The sequence below is a fragment of the Scyliorhinus torazame genome, chromosome 31 (assembly GCF_047496885.1).
Source record: "Scyliorhinus torazame isolate Kashiwa2021f chromosome 31, sScyTor2.1, whole genome shotgun sequence".
NCBI lineage: Eukaryota > Metazoa > Chordata > Chondrichthyes > Carcharhiniformes > Scyliorhinidae > Scyliorhinus > Scyliorhinus torazame.
Window position 1 is genome coordinate 4784521 of NC_092737.1, and position 22551 is coordinate 4807071.

Sequence of the window (22551 nt, forward strand, 5' to 3'; positions counted from 1 at the left end):
TGCCGATTGCGATGCCCTAACTGGAAAAGAAAACTTCCGTCCTTACTCGGGCCGTATCCCTCAATTTCCTCCCTATTCATGTACCCATCCAGATGCTTCTTGAATGTCACTAACGCGCCTGCTTCCACCACATCCTCTGGCAGCGCGTTCCAGGCACCCACCACTCTGCGTGGAACACTTACCCCGCACATCTCCCTTAAACTTTCCCCCTTTCACCTTGAACCTGGGCCTCCTTGTAATTGGCGCTTTCACCCTTGGGAAGAAAGCTTCTGACTATCCACCCTTAGTGTCCAGAAAGGATAGGTGGGGTTACTGGATTACGGGGATAGGGCGGAGGTGTGGGCTTAAGTGGGATGCTCTTTCCAAGGGCCGGTGCAGACTCGATGGGCCGAATGGCTTCCTTCTGCACTGTAAATTCTATGATTCTATAATGATGAAAACCCTGGTGGCATAACGCCGCTCTTGAACCGCCCGAGAGATGGCGAGAGCGCCGGTTTCCAGCCCTTCCATCAGACCACAGGGTATTGCCGTCTCTCTCATATTCATTTGTGGGCACATTTATTGGGACTGGGGTTGTAAATTTGAGCCTTTTCTGCCCTCGCAGATGAGAAGCCAGATGAGAAGTGGATCATGTTTGACGGACCCGTGGACACACTTTGGATCGAGAGCATGAACTCCGTCATGGATGACAATAAGGTGCTGACACTGATCAACGGGGAGCGGATATCGATGCCAGAACAGGTAGGAAACGCTGAGCTTCCAACAAGCCTGGCTTGACACAAACAGAGAATGCCACGGTTTAGAGTTTAATTCCCCCCCCCCCCCCCCCGTTCGCCAGTCCCCAACCATCCAGGAAACGTGGGACAGCGAAGTCCAGCAGCGCCCCGTCGAATCCATTCATTTGCTCAGCGGCGATGAGTTTAAGTGAGGCCGCAGGAGCAGCAGAGCTCCCTGGACGGCTCAATGCCCTGACGCTGAGCAGATTCGGGCCTCTGGAGAGCAACAAGTAAGGCGGAGTGCTCCGTCCTGAAGGCTGACCATCCATTCTTGTTAGAAAATCTGCCCCTGGGCGTACGTCATGCTGGCCTTGGCTCTGACAAAGTCAGGTCTGCCCCGCTGCCCACGTCAACAGGCCTGTTCCTTGACTGCACCCAATCGTGCCCAGATGGGATAAAGCATCGGACTGTCCAGAACCAGGCCCCAACAAAGCCTGTGTGACTGGTAGGGGAGGGTAGAGCAGGGTGCGGCAAGTGTTTACCCTGGCCTGGGAACGCCTCGGAAGGGAGTGCTTCTGCCCAGCGGCTCACAGAGGACGATTCACGATAAGCCGGCTCGCTTTAGCGGTTTGACGACCAGGTTTCGGCCTTTCTCCCCAGGTTTCGCTGCTCTTCGAGGTGGAGAACCTGGCAGTGGCGTCGCCTGCCACCGTCTCTCGCTGCGGAATGGTTTACAATGACTACTCGGACCTGGGCTGGAAACCCTGTGTCGAGTCCTGGCTGAACAAACGAACCAAGGTACGTTTAAAATACACTTTACGGGCAACCAGACCCACCCATAACTCCCTTCACAAGCGCAAAGAAACTCCCGGGGCTGGGTAATTGTGACCGTCCCGGAGTAAATTCCACAACTAACTCTCCCCGTCATCTCTTAACCGGCTTTGTGCTTGTCCTGAAGGAAATGTCTGGAAATAATAAAAAAGCTGCTTTCAGGTAGCGTGACCATAATTGTTGTAAAATCTCAAGAGTCCCACTAACGTCCCGTAGGGATAACAAGCTGCCGGCAGCCTATGCAGGGAGCGCCAAAGCAGAATATCTTTCCTCTTGTGGTGCCGGGCAGCCAGTCAAGAAAGGAATGCAGAAGGGCGAGACCATTCGGCCCCTCGAGACTCCTCCGCCATTCACTGAGCTCGTACCTGATCTGTACCCCAGCTCCATTTGTCCCCCTCCCTTGCTTCACATCCTCAACGTCTTTACTGACAACCAACTTGCTCACTCATATTTCTGAGCACAGGAGTACGAAACAACACCGCAATGGTTAAAAATGAACATCGGTGATATTATTGCAACAAGAGAAAGATACTCCCATCAAATTTCCCTTTGCTGCTTAAAATAACCGAGCTAATGCTCCCATTAGGAAAGTGCAGGGAATAATTTAGACCCTGCGCATTACTGAAATCTCTGCCCTGCGGCAGATGTGGGAGAGAGCATTATTCCGCATGGAGGAGTTCATGTGCAGACTCTCAGCCCAGTCAGGGGGTAGAATGCAGCTCACTGCAGCACCTGAGGGAGGTGCCAGAGGGACAATCAAAACAAACGAAGAGAACACCGTCAGATCAAAAGGAATGTGGCCGATTGTTCAACAGGAACCCAGTTTGCGAATTCAATATGCACAACAGACAGACTGGTTTCCCTGACGCCCTCCACTACCCCCATGCCCGACATGGCCCCCTCTTTCTGCACCTGTCACGGTTTGACCGAGGTCTCTGCCCTTCCCTTTGCAGGATGAACAGGAGCACCTGCAGGAAATGTTCCAGAAGAGCGTCGCGAAGACCCTGCAGTACAAGAAACTCAACTGCAAGGAGCTGATTCCAATTGCTGAGCACTCTGGAGTGGTCTCTCTCTGCAACCTGTACGAGACCTTGGCCACGGTGGAGAACGGGGTAATTCAGTAACTTGAGTGTAGCCGAAGGCAGTGATTGTGCCGGTGTGTTTGATCAGATGCACAAGGAGCGAGTTACAGAGTGGAACCAAATTGAGACGGCGCAGTGTTCCTGGATGAATTCAAACTCCTGTCTGCTACCTAACCTGATAGCAGCAGATATTAGGACTTACCAGCGCTTACCCCTCTGTGTTTGGTATCCAGTAACATTAACGCACAGTCAATAGTGGGAGGCGAGTCGGACCCGCTTACCTTTATAGAGCGCCTGGACGAACATAGTACAAGCAGAATTGGAAAATCTGGGGGCAGCACGGTGGCGCAGTGGGTTAGCCCTGCTGCCTCACGGCGCTGAGGTCCCAGGTTCAATCCCGGCTCTGGGTCACATTCAACCCGTGTCTGCGTGGGTCTCACCCCCACAACCCAAATATATACAGGGTAGGTGGATAGGCCACGCTAAATTGTCCATAATTGGAAGAAACATAGAATTGGGGACTATAAATTTATTATTAAAAGAAGGAAAATCTACATATCCCCTGCTTTACAGGCAGCAGAAGCTATCGAACCATTGCAGAAAATCAGAAAGTTCCAACTAGAATAACAATGTTACAGACAGGCATCTAATCGAGGGGTTCAGGGTGGTTTATATATAGAATAACAGATACCCGTGAGTGGGTTACAGACAGGAATCTAATCGAGGGTTTCGGGGGGTTTATATATCGAATAACAGATACCTGGGAGTGAGTTACAGACTGGAATCTAATCGAGAGGTTCGGTGTGGTTTATATATAGAATAACAGATACCTGGGAGTGAGTTACAGACTGGAATCTAATCGAGGGAGTCGGGGTGGTTTATATATAGAATAACAGATACCCGGGAGTGAGTTACAGACTGGAATCTAATCGAAGGGTTCGGGGTGGTTTATATATAGAATATCAGATTCCAGGGAGCGAGTTACAGACTGGAATCTAATCGAGGGGTGCGGTTGGTTTATATATAGAGTAACAGATTCCCAGGGGTGAATTACAAACTAGAATCTAATCGAGGGGTTCGGGATGGTTTATATATAGGATAACAGATACCTGGGAGTGAGTTACAGACTGGAATCTAATTGAGGGGTTTGGGGTGGTTTATACATAGAATAACAGGTACGCAGGAGTGCCGCACTGTCAGAGGGTCTGTACTGAGGGAGTGCTGCACTGTCAGAGGGTCAGTACTGAAGGAGTGCAGCACTGTCAGAGGGTCAGTACTGAGGGAGTGCCGCACTGTCAGGGGGTCAGTACTGAGGGAGTGCTGCACTGTCAGAGGGTCAGTACTGAGGGAATGCTGCACTGTCATAGGGTCAGTACTGAGGGAGCGCTGCACTGTCAGAGGGTCAGTACTGAGGGAGTGCCGCACTGTCAGGGGGTCAGTACTGAGGGAGTGCCGCACTGTCAGGGGGTCAGTACTGAGGGAGTGCCGCACTGTCAGAGGGTCAGTACTGAGGGGGTGCCGCACTGTCAGAGGGTCAGTACTGAGGGGGTGCCGCACTGTCAGAGGGTCAGTACTGAGGGAATGCCTGTGTCGGGTGCTCTTTCAGAGAGTCAGTATAAACTTGATGGACCGAATGGCCTTCTTTCGCAACGTAGGAATTCTATGATTACAGCAGTTACTGCACTGCAAAAAAGTGTTGAATTGGCTGTGAATTGCTTTCGGGTATCCTGCGATCATGTAGGGCACTATGGAATTGCGAGTCCTTCTATAGCGTTTCCTATTGGACAGTTTTCGTGCCATGGGTAAAGAGATCTGAGCTGAAGTGTCATTTCTTCCAGGTGAACCCGGCCGACCCTGATAACTACATGCACATGATTGGGATGGTCTTTATGTTCAGTCTGATCTGGTCCGTGTGCGCAGCCGTGGACGAGGATGGGCGGAAGAAGATGGACAACTTCCTGCGCGAGATGGATGGCAGCTTCCCGAGCAAGGTGGGGCTTTCCCCGAGGTGCAGCCGCTCAGTGTCTCCTCTCCCGAGGGGCAGCCGCTCAGAGCGCCTCCTCTCCCTGAGGTGCAGCCGCTCAGAGCGCCTCCTCCCCGAGATGCAGCCGCTCAGACTGCCTCCTCCCCGAGGTGCAGCCGCTCAGTGTCTCCTCGCCGAGGTGCAGCTGCTCAGAGCGCGTCCTCTCCCGAGGTGCAGCCGCTCAGACTGCCTCCCCGAGGTGCAGCCGCTCAGTGTCTCCTCGCCGAGGTGCAGCCGCTCAGAGCGCCTCCTCTCCCGAGATGCAGCCGCTCAGACTGCCTCCTCCCCGAGGAGCAGCCGCTCAGAGTCCCTCCTCCCCGAGGAGCAGCCGCTCAGAGTCCCTCCTCCCCGAGGTGCAGCCGCTCAGAGTCCCTCCTCCCCGAGGTGCAGCCGCTCAGAGTCCCTCCTCCCCGAGGTGCAGCTGCTCAGAGCGCCTCCTCCCTGAGGTGCAGCCGCTCAGACTGCCTCCTCCCCGAGGTGCAGCCTCTCAGACTGCCTCCTCCCCGAGGTGCAGCCGCTCAGAGCGCCTCCTCCCCGAGGTGCAGCCGCTCAGACTGCCTCCTCCCCGAAGTGCAGCCGCTCAGAGCGCCTCCCCCGAGATGCAGCCGCTCAGACTGCCTCCTCCCCGAGGTGCAGCCGCTCAGTGTCTCCTCACCGAGGTGCAGCCGCTCAGAGCGCGTCCTCTCCCGAGGTGCAGCCGCTCAGACTGCCTCCTCCCCGAGGTGCAGCCGCTCAGTGTCTCCTCGCCTAGGTGCAGCCGCTCAGAGGGCGTCCTCTCCCGAGGTGCAGCCGCTCAGTGTCTCCTCCCCGAGGAGCAGCCGCTCAGAGTCCCTCCTCCCCGAGGTGCAGCCGCTCAGAGTCCCTCCTCCCCGAGGTGCAGCCGCTCAGACTGCCTCCTCCCCGAGGTGCAGCCGCTCAGACTGCCTCCTCCCCGAGGTGCAGCCGCTCAGAGCGCCTCCCCTCGAGGTGCAGCCGCTCAGACTGCCTCCTCCCTGAGGTGCAGCCGCTCAGTGTCTCCTCCCCAGAGATGCTGCCGCTCAGACTGCCTCCTCCCCGAGGTGCAGCCGCTCAGTGTCTCCTCTCCCGAGATGTAGCCGCTCAGACTGCCTCCTCTCCCGAGGTGCAGCCGCTCAGAGTCCCTCCTCCCCGAGGTGCAGCCGCTCAGAGTCCCTCGTCCCCCGAGGTGCAGCCGCTCAGACTGCCTCCTCTCCCGAGGTGCAGCCGCTCCGAGTCCCTCCTCCACGAGGTGCAGCCGCTCAGACTGCCTCCTCCCCGAGATGCAGCCGCTCAGAGCACCTCCCCCCGAGGTGCAGCCGCTCAGACTGCCTCCTCCCTGAGGTGCAGCCGCTCAGTGTCTCCTCCCCAGAGATGCTGCCGCTCAGACTGCCTCCTCCCCGAGGTTCAGCCGCTCAGTGTCTCCTCTCCCGAGATGTAGCCGCTCAGACTGCCTCCTCCCCGAGGTGCAGCTGCTCAGTGTCTCCTCTCCCGAGATGTAGCCGCTCAGACTGCCTCCTCTCCCGAGGTGCAGTCGTTCAGACTGCCTCCTCTCCCTGAGGAAGTGCCTTCTCTACCTGTCAGCTGAATGGAGGGTGGCAGGCGGGACCCTCGGGTCGAGGGCTAACAAAGGCACGGGGGAGGGTCCCAGCAGCAAATGAGCTGGGATGGGGGTAGAGACCGAGCGGGAAGGCAATCGGACCTCTGTCTGTGGAAAAGCAGGACTGGGGTGTGGGGAGGCGGTGGGCGAGTGGGATTAATCGGATAGCCCGGCTAGCTTGTTTACTGGGGGGGGGGGCCTCCGCTATCCTGTCAGTCAGATAGGCCGCCACGCTGCGATTCTTCCCCACTCATACCTCTTCTCTTTCGCACAGGAAACTGTCTACGAGTATTACGTTGACCCAAAGACCAAGGTCTGGACCTCCTTTGAGGAAAAGCTGACAAAGTCGTGGCGCTACCCCAGCAAGTAAGGCAATCCTTTCGTCCTGTTTAATGAGAACTTTATTGACTTTTCAGTAACGAGACCAATGGACATAGGAGCGGGATTAGGCCACGGCCCATCGGGTCTGCTCCCCAATAATAATTTTTATTATTGTCACAAGTAGGCTTACATTAACACGGCAATGAAGTTACTGTGAAAAGCCCCTAGTCGCCACATTCCGGCGCCTGTTCGGGTACACAGAGGGAGAATTCAGAATGTCCAATTCACCTAACAGCACGTCTTTCGGGGCTTGTGGGAGGAAACCGGAGCACCCGGAGGAAACCCACGCACACACGGGGAGAACGTGCAGACTCCGCACAGACAGTGACCCAAGCCGGGAATCGAACCCGGGACCCTGGAGCTGTGAAGCAAGAGTGCTACCCACTGTGCTACCGTGCTGGCCATTCAATCATGGCTGATATATTTCTCATCCCCGTTCTCCTGCCTTCTCCCGTAACCCCTGATCCCCTTATTAACCAATCCCAAGGATCAAGGAGCCCACATTTATATATCATCACATCTATAAACACCTCACACCCCAGATAATCACTGGGAAGCACAGCGAGATCCCACAAACCTCTCATGGGGCATTGTAAAACAGGAACTCATAACCTTAGAATAAGAGGCAGCAAATTTAAAACCGATTTGAGGAGAAACTACTTCTCCCAAAGGGTTGCGATTCTGTGGAATTCGCTACCCCAGAGTGCGGTGCATGCTGGGACAGTGAGTCAATTTAAGGAGGAGTTAGACAGATTTTTATTCGGTAATGGGGTGAAGGGTTACGGAGAACGGGCAGGACGGTGGAATGAGGCCAGGATGGGATCAGCTATGATTCAATCGGGGAGGGACTCATTGGGCCGAATGGCCAAATTCTGCTCCTATATCTTAAGAACTTATAAACAGCCGCGAGGCAGGCGGCTTTTTCTGGGTTGCGAAACGCCCGCTGTAAGGTCCGACCGCGGTGAAGGTCCCCAGAGTTGGGGCTCTCCCTACACCTCAGTGCCCCCAATCAGTTTGAATTGCAATTGCTCTTTAACCACGTTATTGTGTGTAGGGAAAGTGACGTTCTGTTTCTCCGCTGCAGCATGCCGTTTTATAAAATCATCGTGCCCACGGTGGACACGGTGCGGTACAACTTCCTGGTCAGCAGCTTGGTGTCCAATCAGTGCCCCGTGCTGCTGGTGGGGCCAGTGGGGACTGGGAAGACCTCGGTTGGCCAGAATGCCCTGCAGACCCTTGACCCTTTCAAGTGGTCAGTGCTGATAGTGAACATGTCGGCTCAGGTAGGAAAGCTTGGTTACTGACGGTCGAGCACGCTTCCTTCAGAGGCTGCTGATGTTCTGAAATACGGTTTGAACAATCTGATCACCTGCACGCTTGGTGCAGCCAGTTCTGACCGCGCTGTGTTGGTCTGGCACATCACACTGACGGTAGCCCCCAATTTGGTCAGGCTACCGACCTAGTGGGACGAACCAGAGTCGGTGGACCGAATGGCCTCCTTCTGTGCTACACTGTTTCACGATTGTTAGTAACTAACAGGTCAGAGACCGGGCATTGTGCGGAGAGTAACTCACGCCTGAGTCACCAAGGCCTGTCCGCCAGCTCCCAGGCACAAGTTCGGAGTGGGATATTTTTGGTTTTTTTATTGATTCACGGGATGTGGGCATCGCAGGCTGGGCCAGCATCTCTTGCCCATCCCTAATTGCCCTTCAGGAGGTATATGTGGGTCTGGAGTCACCTGTAGGCCAGACCAGGCAAGGGCAACAGATTTCCTTCCCTAAAGGACATTAGTGAACCAGATGGGTTTTTACAACAATCGACAATGGTTTCATGGTCATCGTTAGACTTTTAATTCCAGATACTTATTGAATTCAAACTCCATCCGCAGTGGGGGGATTCGAACCTGGGTCCCCAGAGCATTACTCTGGCTCTCTGGATTACTAGTCCAGTGACCATCCCACTACGCCATTGCCTCCCCATTGCTGGGAATCTCTGCGGTTCCACTTGCCTGGATGAACGCAGCTCCAACAACACTCAGTAAGTTCAATGTCATCCAGGACAAAGCAGCCCCGCTTGATTGCTCCCCCCTTTCCACAAACATTCACTCCCTCCACCACCGATGCACAGCGGCAGCCGTGTGTACCGTCTACAAGATGCACTGCAGCAACTCACCGAGGTTCCTGAGGCAGCACCTTCCAAACCCACGGCCTCTACACTTTCATAGAAGGAGGCCATTCGACCCATCGAGTCTGCACCGGCTCTTGGAAAGAGCACCCTACCCAAGGTCAACACTCCACCCTATCCCCATAACCCAGTAACCCCACCCAGCACTGAGGGCAATTTTGGACACTCAGGGCAATTTATCATGGCCAATCCACCTAACCTGGACATCTTTGGACTGTGGGAGGAAACCGGAGCACCCGGAGGAAACCCACGCACACACGGGGAGGATGTGCAGACTCCGCACAGACAGTGACCCAAGCCGGAATCGAACCTGTGACCCTGGAGCTGTGAAGCAATTGTGCTATCCACAATGCCACCGTGCTGCCCTAACCATCTAGATGGACAAGAGCAGCAGATACCTGGGAACGCCACCACCTGGAGGTTCCCCTCCGAGTCACTCACCATCCTGACTGGGAAATATATCGGCCGTTCCTTCACTGTCACTGGGGCAACATCCTGGAACTCCCTCCCTAACAGCACTGTGGGTGGTACCTATACCTCGGGGACTGCAGCGGCCCAAGAAGGCAGCTCACCCACCATCTCCTCTAGGGGCAATTGGGGATGGGCAATAAATGCTGGCCTAACCAGCAATACCCACATCACAGGAACAACAAATGAAATGAGGAACAGCGGCCCAAACCTAGACATTTTGCGTGTATTTTACCCGGGCCAGCGAGGGATGGATTCTCCTCTTCCGATTTGAAGGAATGATCCTAGATAGATGAGTTTGCACCGCCGAGTTCCAACTGTGGAGCGAGTCCTCCACAGGAGCCGCACCGCGATCAGCTTCACTTGTGACTTAGTCGCTGCTGCCCGGTTGGAAAGGTCGCCCGGGGAGCGGGAGTAAACCTGAAGCCAACACCGCGGCTGCTTTTACAGTTTGGGTCTGCGCGGCTTCTGGAGGAAGGGGCCACGTTACTTCTCGCGATCGCAGGGGATTAGTTTTATTCCACTTTGCTGGCCTTTGGTTTCCCTCTGGATGTTTATCTTTCCTGCCTCTCCTGGGAGATGACGCGGACAAGGCTGGGAGGGAGGGAGGTGAGAGAATCTGTCTGATTGCGATACCCTGGGCATCGATGGGGCCGGAACTCGGAATCGTCCGCTCCTGTAGATGCCCCTGCCGTGGGGGAGGGGGGGGGGTGCATTCCACGGGGTGAGAGGAGAAGGGATGTGTGTGTGTGTTATGGGCCAGGGTTTGAAAACTCCAAAGTATATTATGGAGTTCACCTGACCTTTATGTTGGATTTGGCTCGGGTGAGCACAAGAACCTTCACTTGAGGTGTGATTCAACAGTCTTCCTCGGCCCTTTTATCAAATAAGCTTTATTCTAAGAACTTAGTTAACATTTATATATAAACAAGCAGCAAGAACTTTAATCAATTACAAACATAAAGACCCCACACAGCTACAGTAATCTATGTACAACCCTTAATGAAATCCCCCTTAACTGTTCCAATTCAATAACAAAATCCCATAAACCAAAAAACCCTTTTCAAGGGCGTGGCCCAACACTCTGTATTCTCACTTGAATAAGACTGGCTTTTCCTGCGATTCTGACCCCGTCTCACCAGCAGGTTTAGACCCTTCCGGAAAGCCAACTATACCTTTTAAGTTACCAAGAGAGCAGGTAGCTATAATCATTGGGTTTTTCCTTGGAAACAACTCTTTAAAATGAAAATACATAGGCGAGCCAAGCACTTCTCTGTCTGAGTGTACAGCAGCCAAATGTGAAAGCGGAACCCAAAAAATAGCTCACAGAGCCACCGCCCAGCTCCACCCACACTGAAGCCATGTGACAAGACAAAATCCTTCTCACACTGATGGTGACCGATTGAAATGGGGACAATGTTTCTGTCCTCTGATAACATTCCTTACAAGCCCAAAGCCCAGAAACAAAACATGACTTCACACCACTTATCTGGTTGCTGACTTTTTCTTCTCTCCTGCATCCCCCCCACCCCCACTCCACCGCCTCGTAGACCACTTCCAAAAACGTCCAGGATGTCATCGAGAGTCGGGTGGAGAAAAGGACCAAAGGGGTGTACGTTCCCGTCGGCGGCAAGAAGCTCATAACCTTCATGGACGACCTGAACATGCCGGCCAAAGATACCTTCGGATCGCAGCCGTCGCTGGAGCTGATGCGCCTGTGGGTGGATTACGGCTTCTGGTACGACCGCCTCAAACAGACCGTGAAGCACATCAAGGTAAGGTCAGCCGTGAGATTCCGCCAGGGCTCCTCGAGGGGCTTCCCAGCAACCGGGTCACATGGGTGGGGCTTCGTTTTCCACGCCCCCGGTGGGCGTGCTTTGGGTGGATAGGCGGGGGGGGGGGGGGGGGGGGGTGGAAGGGGGAGGGGAGATGGAGGCGGTGAGGGGGGGATGGGCCCCACCGTCCTGCCCAGCTCCTGGCTGCACCCCCATAATCTGTAGGTGGCCGGTCGGCCGTATATCAGTTTAACAACAAAAGCATCAATCGTCAACCCGACTTGTTCCTGAGCCAATTGACCCGGATACGATGCGGCACACGTCATGAAAGGCAATGATGTTGGCAGTCAGGCGAGATTGGGCAACCCAATGTTTCACACAAGTTCTTCAGATGGTGCGAAGGAATGGGGCGTTCCATCTTAACGACTTAACGAGGGGTGATCCCCTCTCAGATACAAACCACTATTTTTCCTACCTGCCTGACAGTGCGACACTCCCTCAGTACTGACCCTCTGACAGTGCGACACTCCCTCAGTACTGACCCTCTGACAGTGCGGCACTCCCTCAGTACTGACCCTCTGACAGTGCGGCACTCCCTCAGTCCTGTCCCTCTGACAGTGCGGCACTCCCTCAGTACTGACCCTCTGACAGGGCAGCACTCCCTCAGTACTGACCCTCTGACAGTGCGGCACTCCCTCAGTACTGACCCTCTCGACAGTGCGGCACTCCCTCAGTACTGACCCTCTGACAGTGCGACACTCCATCAGTACTGGCCCTCTGACAGTGCGGCACTCCCTCAGTACTGACCCTCTGACAGTGCGGCACTCCCTCAGTATTGTCCCTCTGACAGTGCAGCGCTCCCTCAGTACTGACCCTCTGACAGTGCGGCACTCCCTCAGTACTGCCCCTCTGACAGTGTGGCACTCCCTCAGTACTGACCCTCTGACAGTGCGGCACTCCCTCAGTACTGACCCTCTGACAGTGTGGCACTCCCTCAGTACTGACCCTCTGACAGTGCGGCACTCCCTCAGTACTGACCCTCCGACAGTGCAGCGCTCCCTCAGTACTGACCCTCTGACAGTGCGGCACTCCCTCAGTACTGACCCTCTGACAGTGCGGCACTCCCTCAGTACTGTCCCTCTGACAGTGCGGCACTCCCTCAGGACTGACCCTCTGACAGTGCGGCACTCCCTCAGGACTGACCCTCTGACAGTGCGGCACTCCCTCAGGACTGACCCTCTGACAGTGCGGCACTCCCTCAGGACTGACCCTCTGACAGTGCGGCACTCCCTCAGGGCTGACCCTCTGACAGTGCGGCACTCCCTCAGTACTGACCCTCTGACAGTGTAGCGCTCCCTCAGTACTGACCCTCTGACAGTGCGGCGCTCCCTCAGCATTGACCGTCTGACAGTGCGGCACTCCCTCAGTACTGACCCTCTGACAGTGCGGCACTCCCTCTGTACTGACCCTCTGACAGGGCAGCACTCCCTCAGTACTGACCCTCTGACAGGGCAGCACTCCCTCAGTACTGACCCTCTGACAGTGCGGCACTCCCTCAGTACTGACCCTCTCGACAGTGCGGCACTCCCTCAGTACTGACCCTCTGACAGTGCGGCACTCCCTCAGTACTGGCCCTCTGACAGTGCGGCACTCCCTCAGTACTGACCCTCTGACAGTGCGGCACTCCCTCAGTATTGTCCCTCTGACAGTGCAGCGCTCCCTCAGTACTGACCCTCTGACAGTGCGGCACTCCCTCAGTACTGCCCCTCTGACAGTGTGGCACTCCCTCAGTACTGACCCTCTGACAGTGTGGCACTCCCTCAGTACTGACCCTCTGACAGTGTGGCACTCCCTCAGTACTGACCCTCTGACAGTGCGGCACTCCCTCAGTACTGACCCTCCGACAGTGCAGCGCTCCCTCAGTACTGACCCTCTGACAGTGCGGCACTCCCTCAGTACTGACCCTCTGACAATGCGGCACTCCCTCAGTACTGTCCCTCTGACAGTGCGGCACTCCCTCAGGACTGACCCTCTGACAGTGCGGCACTCCCTCAGGACTGACCCTCTGACAGTGCGGCACTCCCTCAGTACTGACCCTCTGACAGTGCGGCACTCCCTCAGTACTGACCCTCTGACAGTGTAGCGCTCCCTCAGCACTGACCGTCTGACAGTGCGGCGCTCCCTCAGCACTGACCGTCTGACAGTGCGGCACTCCCTTAGTACTGACCCTCTGACAGTGCGGCACTCCCTCAGTACTGACCCTCTGACAGGGCAGCACTCCCTCAGTACTGACCCTCTGACAGTGCGGCACTCCCTCAGTACTGACCCTCTCGACAGTGCGGCACTCCCTCAGTACTGACCCTCTGACAGTGTGGCACTCCCTCAGTACTGACCCTCTGACAGTGCAGCGCTCCCTCAGTACTGACCCTCTGACAGTGCGGCACTCCCTCAGTACTGTCCCTCTGACAGTGTGGCACTCCCTCAGTACTGACCCTCTGACAGTGTGGCACTCCCTCAGTACTGACCCTCTGACAGTGCGGCACTCCCTCAGTACTGACCCTCTGACAGTGCGGCACTCCCTCAGTACTGACCCTCTGACAGTGCGGCACTCCCTCAGTACTGTCCCTCTGACAGTGCGGCACTCCCTCAGGACTGACCCTCTGACAGGGCGGCACTCACTCAGTACTGACCCGCTGACAGTGCGGCACTCCCTCAGTACTGACCCTCTGACAGTGTAGCGCTCCCTCAGTACTGACCCTCTGACAGTGCGGCGCTCCCTCAGCACTGACCGTCTGACAGTGCGGCACTCCCTCAGTACTGACCCTCTGACAGTGCGGCACTCCCTCAGTACTGACCCTCTGACAGTGCGGCTCTCCCTCAGTACTGACCCTCTGACAGTGCGGCACTCCCTCAGTACTGACCCTCTGACAGTGCGGCACTCCCTCAGTACTGACACTGTGACAGTGCGGCACTCCCTCAGTACTGACCCTGTGACAGTGCGGCACTCCCTCAGTACTGACCCTCTGACAGTGCGGCACTCCCTCAGTACTGGCTCTCTGACAGTGCGGCACTCGCTCAGTACTGACCGTCTGACAGTGCGGCACTCCCTCAGTACTGACCCTCTGACAGTGCAGCGCTCCCTCAGTACTGACCCTTTGCCAGTGCGGCACTCCCTCAGTACTGACCCTCTGACAGTGCGGCACTCCCTCAGTACTGACCCTCTGCCAGTGCGGCACTCCCTCAGTACTGACCCTCTGACAGTGCGGCACTTCCTCAGTACTGACACTGTGACAGTGCGGCACTCCCTCAGTACTGACCCTCTGACAGTGCGGCACTCCCTCAGTACTGGCTCTCTGACAGTGCGGCACTCGCTCAGTACTGACCGTCTGACAGTGCGGCGCTCCCTCAGTACTGACCCTCTGACAGTGCGGCGCTCCCTCAGTACTGACCCTCTGCCAGTGCGGCACTCCCTCAGTACTGAGCCTCTGACAGTGCGGCACTCCCTCAGTACTGACCCTCTGACAGTGCGACACTCCCTCAGTACTGACCCTCTGACAGTGCGGCACTCCCTCAGTACTGACCCTCTGACAGTGCGGCACTCCCTCAGCACTGACTGTCTGACAGTGCGGCACTCCCTCAGTACTGACTCTCTGACAGTGCGGCACTCCCTCAGTACTGACCCTCTGACAGTGCGGCTCTCTCTCAGTACTGACCCTCTGACAGTGCGGCTCTCCCTCAGTACTGACCCTCTGACAGTGCAGCACTCCCTCAGTACTGACCCTCTGACAGTGCGGCACTCCCTCAGTACTGACCCTCTGACAGTGCGGCACTCCCTCAGTACTGACCCTCTGACAGTGCGGCACTCCCTCAGTACTGACCCTCTGCCAGTGCGGCACTCCCTCAGTACTGACCCTCTGCCAGTGCGGCACTCCCTCAGTACTGACCCTCTGACAGTGCGGCACTCCCTCAGTACTGGCTCTCTGACAGTGCGGCACTCGCTCAGTACTGACCCTCTGACAGTGCGGCACTCCCTCAGTACTGACCCTCTGACAGTGCGGCACTCCCTCAGCACTGACCCTCTGACAGTGCGGCACTCCCTCAGTTCTGACCCTCTGACAGTGCGGCACTGCCTCAGTACTGACCCTCTGACAGTGCGGCACTCCCTCAGTACTGACCCTCTGCCAGTGCGGCACTCCCTCAGTACTGACCCTCTGCCAGTGCGACACTCCCTCAGTACTGTCCCTCTGACAGTGCGGCACTCCCTCTGTACTGACCCTCTGACAGTGCGGCACTCCCTCAGTACTGACCCTCTGACAGTGCAGCACTCCCTCAGTACTGTCCCTCTGACAGTGCGGCACTCCCTCAGTACTGACCCTCTGACAGTGCGGCACTCCCTCAGTACTGACCCTCTGACAGTGCGGCACTCCCTCAGTACTGACCCTCTGACAGTGCGGCACTTCCTCAGTACTGACACTGTGACAGTGCGGCACTCCCTCAGTACTGACCCTCTGACAGTGCGGCACTCCCTCAGTACTGCCTCTCTGACAGTGCGGCACTCGCTCAGTACTGACCCTCTGACAGTGCGGCACTCCTTCAGTACTGACCCCCTGACAGTGCGGCACTCCCTCAGTACTGACCCTCTGACAGTGCAGCACTCCCTCAGTACTGACCCTCTGACAGTGCGGCACTCCCTCAGTACTGACCCTCTGACAGTGCAGCACTCCCTCAGTACTGACCCTCTGACAGTGCGGCACTCCCTCAGTACTGACCCTCTGACAGTGCGGCACTCCCTCAGTACTGACCCTCTGCCAGTGCTGCACTCCCTCAGTACTGACCCTCTGACAGTGCGGCACTTCCTCAGTACTGACACTGTGACAGTGCGGCACTCCCTCAGTACTGACCCTCTGACAGTGCGGCACTCCCTCAGTACTGGCTCTCTGACAGTGCGGCACTCGCTCAGTACTGACCCTCTGACAGTGCGGCACTCCCTCAGTACTGACCCCCTGACAGTGCGGCACTCCCTCAGTACTGACCCTCTGACAGTGCGGCACTCCCTCAGTACTGACCCTCTGACAGTGCGGCACTCCCTCAGTACTGACCCTCTGACAGTGCGGCACTCCCTCAGTACTGACCCTCTGACAGTGCGGCACTCCCTCAGCACTGACCCTCTGACAGTGCGGCACTCCCTCAGCACTGACCCTCTGACAGTGCGGCACTCCCTCAGTACTGACCCTCTGACAGTGCGGCACTCCCTCAGTACTGACCCTCTGACAGTGCGGCACTCCCTCTGTACTGACCCTCTGACAGTGCGGCACTCCCTCAGTACTGACCCTCTGACAGTGCGGCACTCCCTCAGTACTGACCCTCTGACAGTGCAGCACTCCCTCAGTACTGACCCTCTGACAGTGCGGCACTCCCTCAGTGGTGCATGTTACTGCATTTGGTATTGTCTTGCCGCGGGCCAGGGTTTAGCAGCGAAACGTGTGCTGCAGCGAGCTGTCGACAGGGACTATTGAAAAAGAGTCGCCACAATCTGCAACAAACATGATGGAAACAGATTGAATGTCTCCAGTAAAAGCTGTGTGATTTCTCCAGGGAATTACTCTCAGCTTCTGATAGTTACACAATGAAAATGTGTGAAATGAAGCGGAGTCACTCACAGCAGCGTGCGCTACCGAGGAGCCTGACGGGGCATTAACCAATCAGCGATATTCTGGCCAGGCACACCATCGGTGTACCTTCAGAAAGTAACTAATTGTTCAAACCATTTCATGGTGACAGAAAACTATAAAAACATCAGAAATTGCTTAACATTTTGCGCAAAATGATATATTCTACAACCTGTCAATGTTTATCCTGCAGGACATGTTTCTAATGGGTGCTATGGGCCCTCCTGGAGGGGGACGTACAGTCATCTCAGCTCGCCTTCAAAGCAGGTTTAATCTGATCAACATGACCTTTCCTGCGGTAAGGGGTGAAGAGGGGGGTAGTACGATTACAACCAGCATAAAACCTTCAGTACATCGAAGCACAAACAATAACCAAATGGGTGAAGATCCGGTGGCCCATCCAGTTTATGTATCGCAACAGATACACCTCCCTTCACAGACTACCCCCGGCACGGTAGCACAGCGGTTAGCACTGTTGCTTCAGGGCGTCAGGGTCCCGGGTGCGATTCCCAGCTCGGGTCACTGTCTGTGTGGAGTCTGCACGTTCTCCCCGTGTCTGCATGGGTTTCCTCCGGGTGCTCCCGTTTCCTCCCACAAGTCCCGAAAGACGTGCTTGTTAGGTGAATTGGACATTCTGAATTCTCCCTCTATACCCGAACAGGCGGCGGAATGAGGCGACTAGGGGCTTTTCACAGTAACTTCATTGCAGTGTTAATGTAAGCCTACCTGTGACAGTAATAAAGACTAATATTGTTAAGTCTACACTTATTTAAAGTGTGGTGACCCATTGGGGCGGTCTGGAATGCGTGGACCCTGTGTAGGTCCCAACATGCGTGTGCCGTGTGATCTCCAATCCGTCCCCAGCCATTTCCCGCCCTCGAGCTCCGGCCAGCTCAGCAGATTGCTGCAGAAACGTTGCAAGGCTTTGAGTCTGTAGACTGTAACAAAAGCTTTTTGGAAATCTGGATCGGTCATTTCTGTAAGGACTCCCTCGTCCTCTCCCTTTGCACTTTCTTCAAGAAAGTAGCAGTAAAATTACCATGACGGGGGTGTCCAATTTTGTTGAAGTCACTGAGCATCCCTAAATCCTCCCCCTCAGACAATTAATCTCCAGTTGCGTTCCTGTATTCACACACACGTGTTTACGGGTATTTCCCTATCCTGATGTTTTTGTTAACTTGCTTTGTGTCTTTAACTTCTCAGGCAGATTGACATAGGAATGTTTTCTCTCTCTAGACTTCCCAGATCAAGCGTATTTTCAGCACACTGATCAACCAGAAATTACAGGACTTTGATGAGCAGATGAAGCCAATTGGCAATGTCATTACAGACGCCACCATCGAACTCTACAACGGAGTGGTTCAAAAATTCCTGCCTACACCCACCAAGATCCACTATCTCTTCAATCTCCGGGATATCTCCAAGGTACCCTCCTCGCTCTTTGTCTCTCCCATTGTCCCGTCTCTCACTTTCCTGCCTGTGCGTCTCTTCTATTACGCCCTCCACCTCTTCCAGGGTCTCTCTTATATTATCTCTCTTCTTCTCTCACTTTCTCTGCTACCTGCTTCTCCGATTCCCCACTTCCTGATACACCAACCCGCCTTCTCTCTCTTGTTTCTAATCTAGCAGCTTCCTCTTCTGGTAGAAATGCTGGAATCAAACCGCAGGGAGGCCCTTTCTGCCTGTTCCAGCTCTTTGAACGGGCCGTCCAATTAGTCTCACTCCCCTCCGCGCTTTCTCCTTCACCTCCCCCCATGTGGGTGCTTCATTCTGGTGCTGTTCTGCTTGTTTCGCAGATCTTCCAGGGGATGCTTCGCGTGCACAAGGACTACCACGACACCAAAATAAGTATCTCGCGGCTGTGGGTCCACGAGTGTTTCAGGTACCTCCCTCCTTTAATCGCCACCAAATCTTTGCTGGTTTTTGATACCCTGGTCCCTCCAATACCCAAGTGCTAGTTCTTCACCCACAAAGCGTCGAGCTGCATGTCAGGTTCAGGGAGGAGGGGCAGCACATCCTGTCCCTCGCAGGATCACCATCAGGAGTGGGAAGCTTACCTCTTTCCCCCTCAATTGCCCGTGAATGGCGAGACCCTGGCTGCTTTACGGATCAGGCATGTCCCTGGCCGCAGCTCAGTCTTTATGCCACGGCATCTCGCCGCCCTTTGAAATCTTCGATTTAAAAAAAAACCCAAATCCTTCTGACCATCGGGCAGCACGGTAGCGCAGTGGTCAGCACAAGTCGCTTCACAGCTCCAGGGTCCCAGGTTCGATTCCCGGCTTGGGTCACTGTCTGTGCGGAGTCTGCACGTTCTCCCCGTGTGTGCGTGGGTTTCCTCCGGGTGCCCCGTTTCCTCCCACAGTCCAAAGATGCGCAGGTTAGGTGGATTGGCCAATGATAAATTGTCCTTAGTGTCCAAAATTGCCCTTAGTGATGGGTGGGGTTACTGGGTTATGGGGATAGGGTGGAGTTGTGGGCTTAGGTAGGGTGCTCTTTCCAAGGGCCGGTGCAGACTGGATGGACCAAATGGCCTCCTTCTGCACTGTAAATTCTATGTCTATATTCACTGGCAGGAGCAGCATTTATTTCACCTCCCCATGGATCTGAAGTCCGGATAGCCCAGACTCGATGAGGACAACAGATTTCCCGAATAACATGAAGGAACTGTTACCATGAAACAAAATGCCACGGATACTGGAATCTGAAGCAAAAACAGAAAATGGTTGGAAAACTCAGCAGGTCTGGCGGCACTCGTGCCGAGAGAGAGAGGGAGAGAAAACAGAGTTAACGCTTCGAGTCCAGTTCAGACTCTTCTCCAGAGCTGATGAAAGCGCCACACGGACTTAAAACGCTGACTCTGTTTTTCCAGTCTCCACAGATGCTGCCAGACCTGGTGTTTTTTTCCCAGCACTCTCTTGTCTCCGCATCGACGGGAGAACCGTTTGTGTTTTTGCGGCAGTCCTGGTAGTTTTTTCTGATCGCCGTTGCTGACGCCGGCCTTTTATTCCAGTTACACTGATTGGGTTTGATTTGAATCCCCTCCCCTCCAGCTTGCGACCCCCGATCGTTAGTCCCGCCCTCTGGGTCACAAAGCCACTGTGCCTGCCGTCATATCCCCGGCTGAACTGAGTGATTGCAGAGCTAACCTTCCTGTCTCGTTGACGCAGGGTGTTTTCCGACCGGTTTGTGGATCATAAAGACATGGAGATGTTTGTGGTGTTACTGAATGAGAAACTAGGCATTTTCCTGGACATGACCTTCCACAACCTCTGCCCAAATAAGCAGTCACCCATCTTTGGTAAGAATGGATGTACAAAATTTTGAAAAAACAAACATAGAGACAAATAAAGAACGCCTGCCTGTCCTGTCTCAGCGATTCCGTGCAATTCTCCCCTGCTTGTGATTTGAAATGCTGATGCGCCGTGCCATTGCTTGGGATGTGTAGGTTGCTGTGGCAGATCCGTGCTGAACTCGGCCTGTCCCTTTTAAATTCACTGTTGAGCAAATCCCGAAGAAGACATGGGGCTGAATTCACCGTTCGCCGACGCCGATGCAATCGGCAATGCGGCGGCGAGTCCCCTCCGACGCCCAAATCGGGGGTGGCGCCGGTTTGACGCCGGTTTTCTATCCCCCACCCCCTCCGGAATGGTGTCATTGCGTCGCGCGCCGTTGAGACGGCGGTCGCGCGTCACCTGAAAGCCCTCCCCCAAATGGCCGAGTTCCCGTCCGCGCGGTTCACTTGTGATCTCAGCGGTCAGGAACGTGGTGTGGGGGCTGCAGACTGCCGGGAGCCATGCTACTGGCAGGGGGTGTGGGGGCTTCCGCGAGGGGTGGGGGGTGGCAGGTACGGTCCGCGCACGGCCGGCGCCATGTTTTACGGCTGCAGGTCGACGCTGCGCGTGTGTGGCCACGGACCCGGCCATTCTCCAGCCGTTTATATCGTGGGAGCTTTACTCGGTGCGGCTGCTAGTCCCTCACCAGTCGCAGGATCGGCGAGGGTTCGGCGCCGACTTTGGAATCGTAAATCGGCACTGTTCCCACGCTGGCGTCGGCACCTAGCTGCAAAAATGGTGAATCCAACCCAGGGTCTAATAAAATTGCTTATTGTCACAAGTCGGCTTCAATGAAGTTACTGTGAAAATCCCCTAGTCGCCACATTCCGGCGCCTGTTCGAGGAGGCTGGTACGGGAATTGAACCGTGCTGCTGGCCTGCCTTGGTCTGCTTTCAAAGCCAGCGATTTAGCCCAGTGTGCTAAACCAGCCCCTAATACAGATATAAAAGAAAATTACTGCGGAAACTGAGACCTGAAATGAGAAGGGAAAATGCTGGAGAGACAAGCAGGTCCGTCCGACTCTGAAGAGGAATCCGACAGACTTGAAAATGTTAACTTCTTGTTGACGAGCTCAGGCTGACTACCTTTCCCGCCATTTCATCACCAGTTGTGTTATATCTCGTTTTGCCCATAAGGGGACAAATAAATATAATTCCTACTTCACGAGGCCACCAAAGCATGCTGCTTTAAGATGCATCACCTCATTCTCGAAGACCGGCCATGATGTGTGAATAATTTAAACGGTGACATTAATGGCAATGCTGCCACAGTCATTGGCTGAGAAATCTGGGGGTTAACTGACCCGTGTAGCCTTGGTGTGACGGGCAAAACTTCTGGCCACCTGCCAGATTAGGACAGGGAAGAAAACAAGTGTCCTTCACCCGGACCCAAAGTGGAAGATAGGCGCCCCCCCTCACCCGGACCCAAAGTGGAAGGTAGGCGTCCCCCCTCACCCGGACCCAAAGTGGAAGATAGGCGCCCCCCCTCACCCGGACCCAAAGTGGAAGATAGGCGCCCCCCCTCACCCGGACCCAAAGTGGAAGATAGGCGCCCCCCCTCACCCGGACCCAAAGTGGAAGATAGGCGTCCCCCCTCACCCGGACCCAAAGTGGAAGATAGGCGCCCCCCCTCACCCGGACCCAAAGTGGAAGATAGGCGCCCCCCCTCACCCGGACCCAAAGTGGAAGATAGGCGCCCCCCCTCACCCGGACCCAAAGTGGAAGATAGGCGTCCCCCCTCACCAGGACCCAAAGTGGAAGATAGGCGCCCCCCCTCACCCGGACCCAAAGTGGAAGATAGGCGCCCCCCCTCACCCGGACCCAAAGTGGAAGATAGGCGCCCCCCCTCACCCGGACCCAAAGTGGAAGATAGGCGTCCCCCCTCACCCGGACCCAAAGTGGAAGATAGGCGCCCCCCCTCACCCGGACCCAAAGTGGAAGATAGGCGTCCCCCCTCACCCGGACCCAAAGTGGAAGATAGGCGTCCCCCCTCACCCGGACCCAAAGTGGAAGATAGGCGCCCCCCCTCACCCGGACCCAAAGTGGAAGATAGGCGTCCCCCCTCACCCGGACCCAAAGTGGAAGATAGGCGTCCCCCCTCACCCGGACCCAAAGTGGAAGATAGGCGTCCCCCCTCACCCGGACCCAAAGTGGAAGATAGGCGCCCCCCCTCACCCGGACCCAAAGTGGAAGATAGGCGTCCCCCCTCACCCGGACCCAAAGTGGAAGATAGGCGTCCCCCCTCACCCGGACCCAAAGTGGAAGATAGGCGCCCCCCCTCACCCGGACCCAAAGTGGAAGATAGGCGCCCCCCCTCACCCGGACCCAAAGTGGAAGATAGGCGCCCCCCCTCACCCGGACCCAAAGTGGAAGGTAGGCGTCCCCCCTCACCCGGACCCAAAGTGGAAGATAGGCGCCCCCCCTCACCCGGACCCAAAGTGGAAGATAGGCGCCCCCCCTCACCCGGACCCAAAGTGGAAGATAGGCGCCCCCCCTC

At 55.7% G+C, this 22551-nt stretch overlaps 1 protein-coding gene across 1 annotated transcript in view; it reads left to right on the forward strand.

The window, feature by feature from the left end:
• Positions 1-22551, forward strand: part of dnah2 (dynein, axonemal, heavy chain 2) — a 314816-nt gene that overhangs the window by 154343 nt on the left and 137922 nt on the right. Inside the window, exons 44-54 of the mRNA XM_072493227.1 lie at positions 605-741; positions 1377-1514; positions 2501-2659; positions 4468-4620; positions 6521-6612; positions 7712-7910; positions 10830-11054; positions 16917-17021; positions 17960-18148; positions 18520-18605; positions 19891-20021. Coding sequence (XP_072349328.1) covers positions 605-741; positions 1377-1514; positions 2501-2659; positions 4468-4620; positions 6521-6612; positions 7712-7910; positions 10830-11054; positions 16917-17021; positions 17960-18148; positions 18520-18605; positions 19891-20021 — 1614 coding nt within the window. The remainder of the gene's footprint in view (positions 1-604; positions 742-1376; positions 1515-2500; positions 2660-4467; positions 4621-6520; positions 6613-7711; positions 7911-10829; positions 11055-16916; positions 17022-17959; positions 18149-18519; positions 18606-19890; positions 20022-22551) is intronic.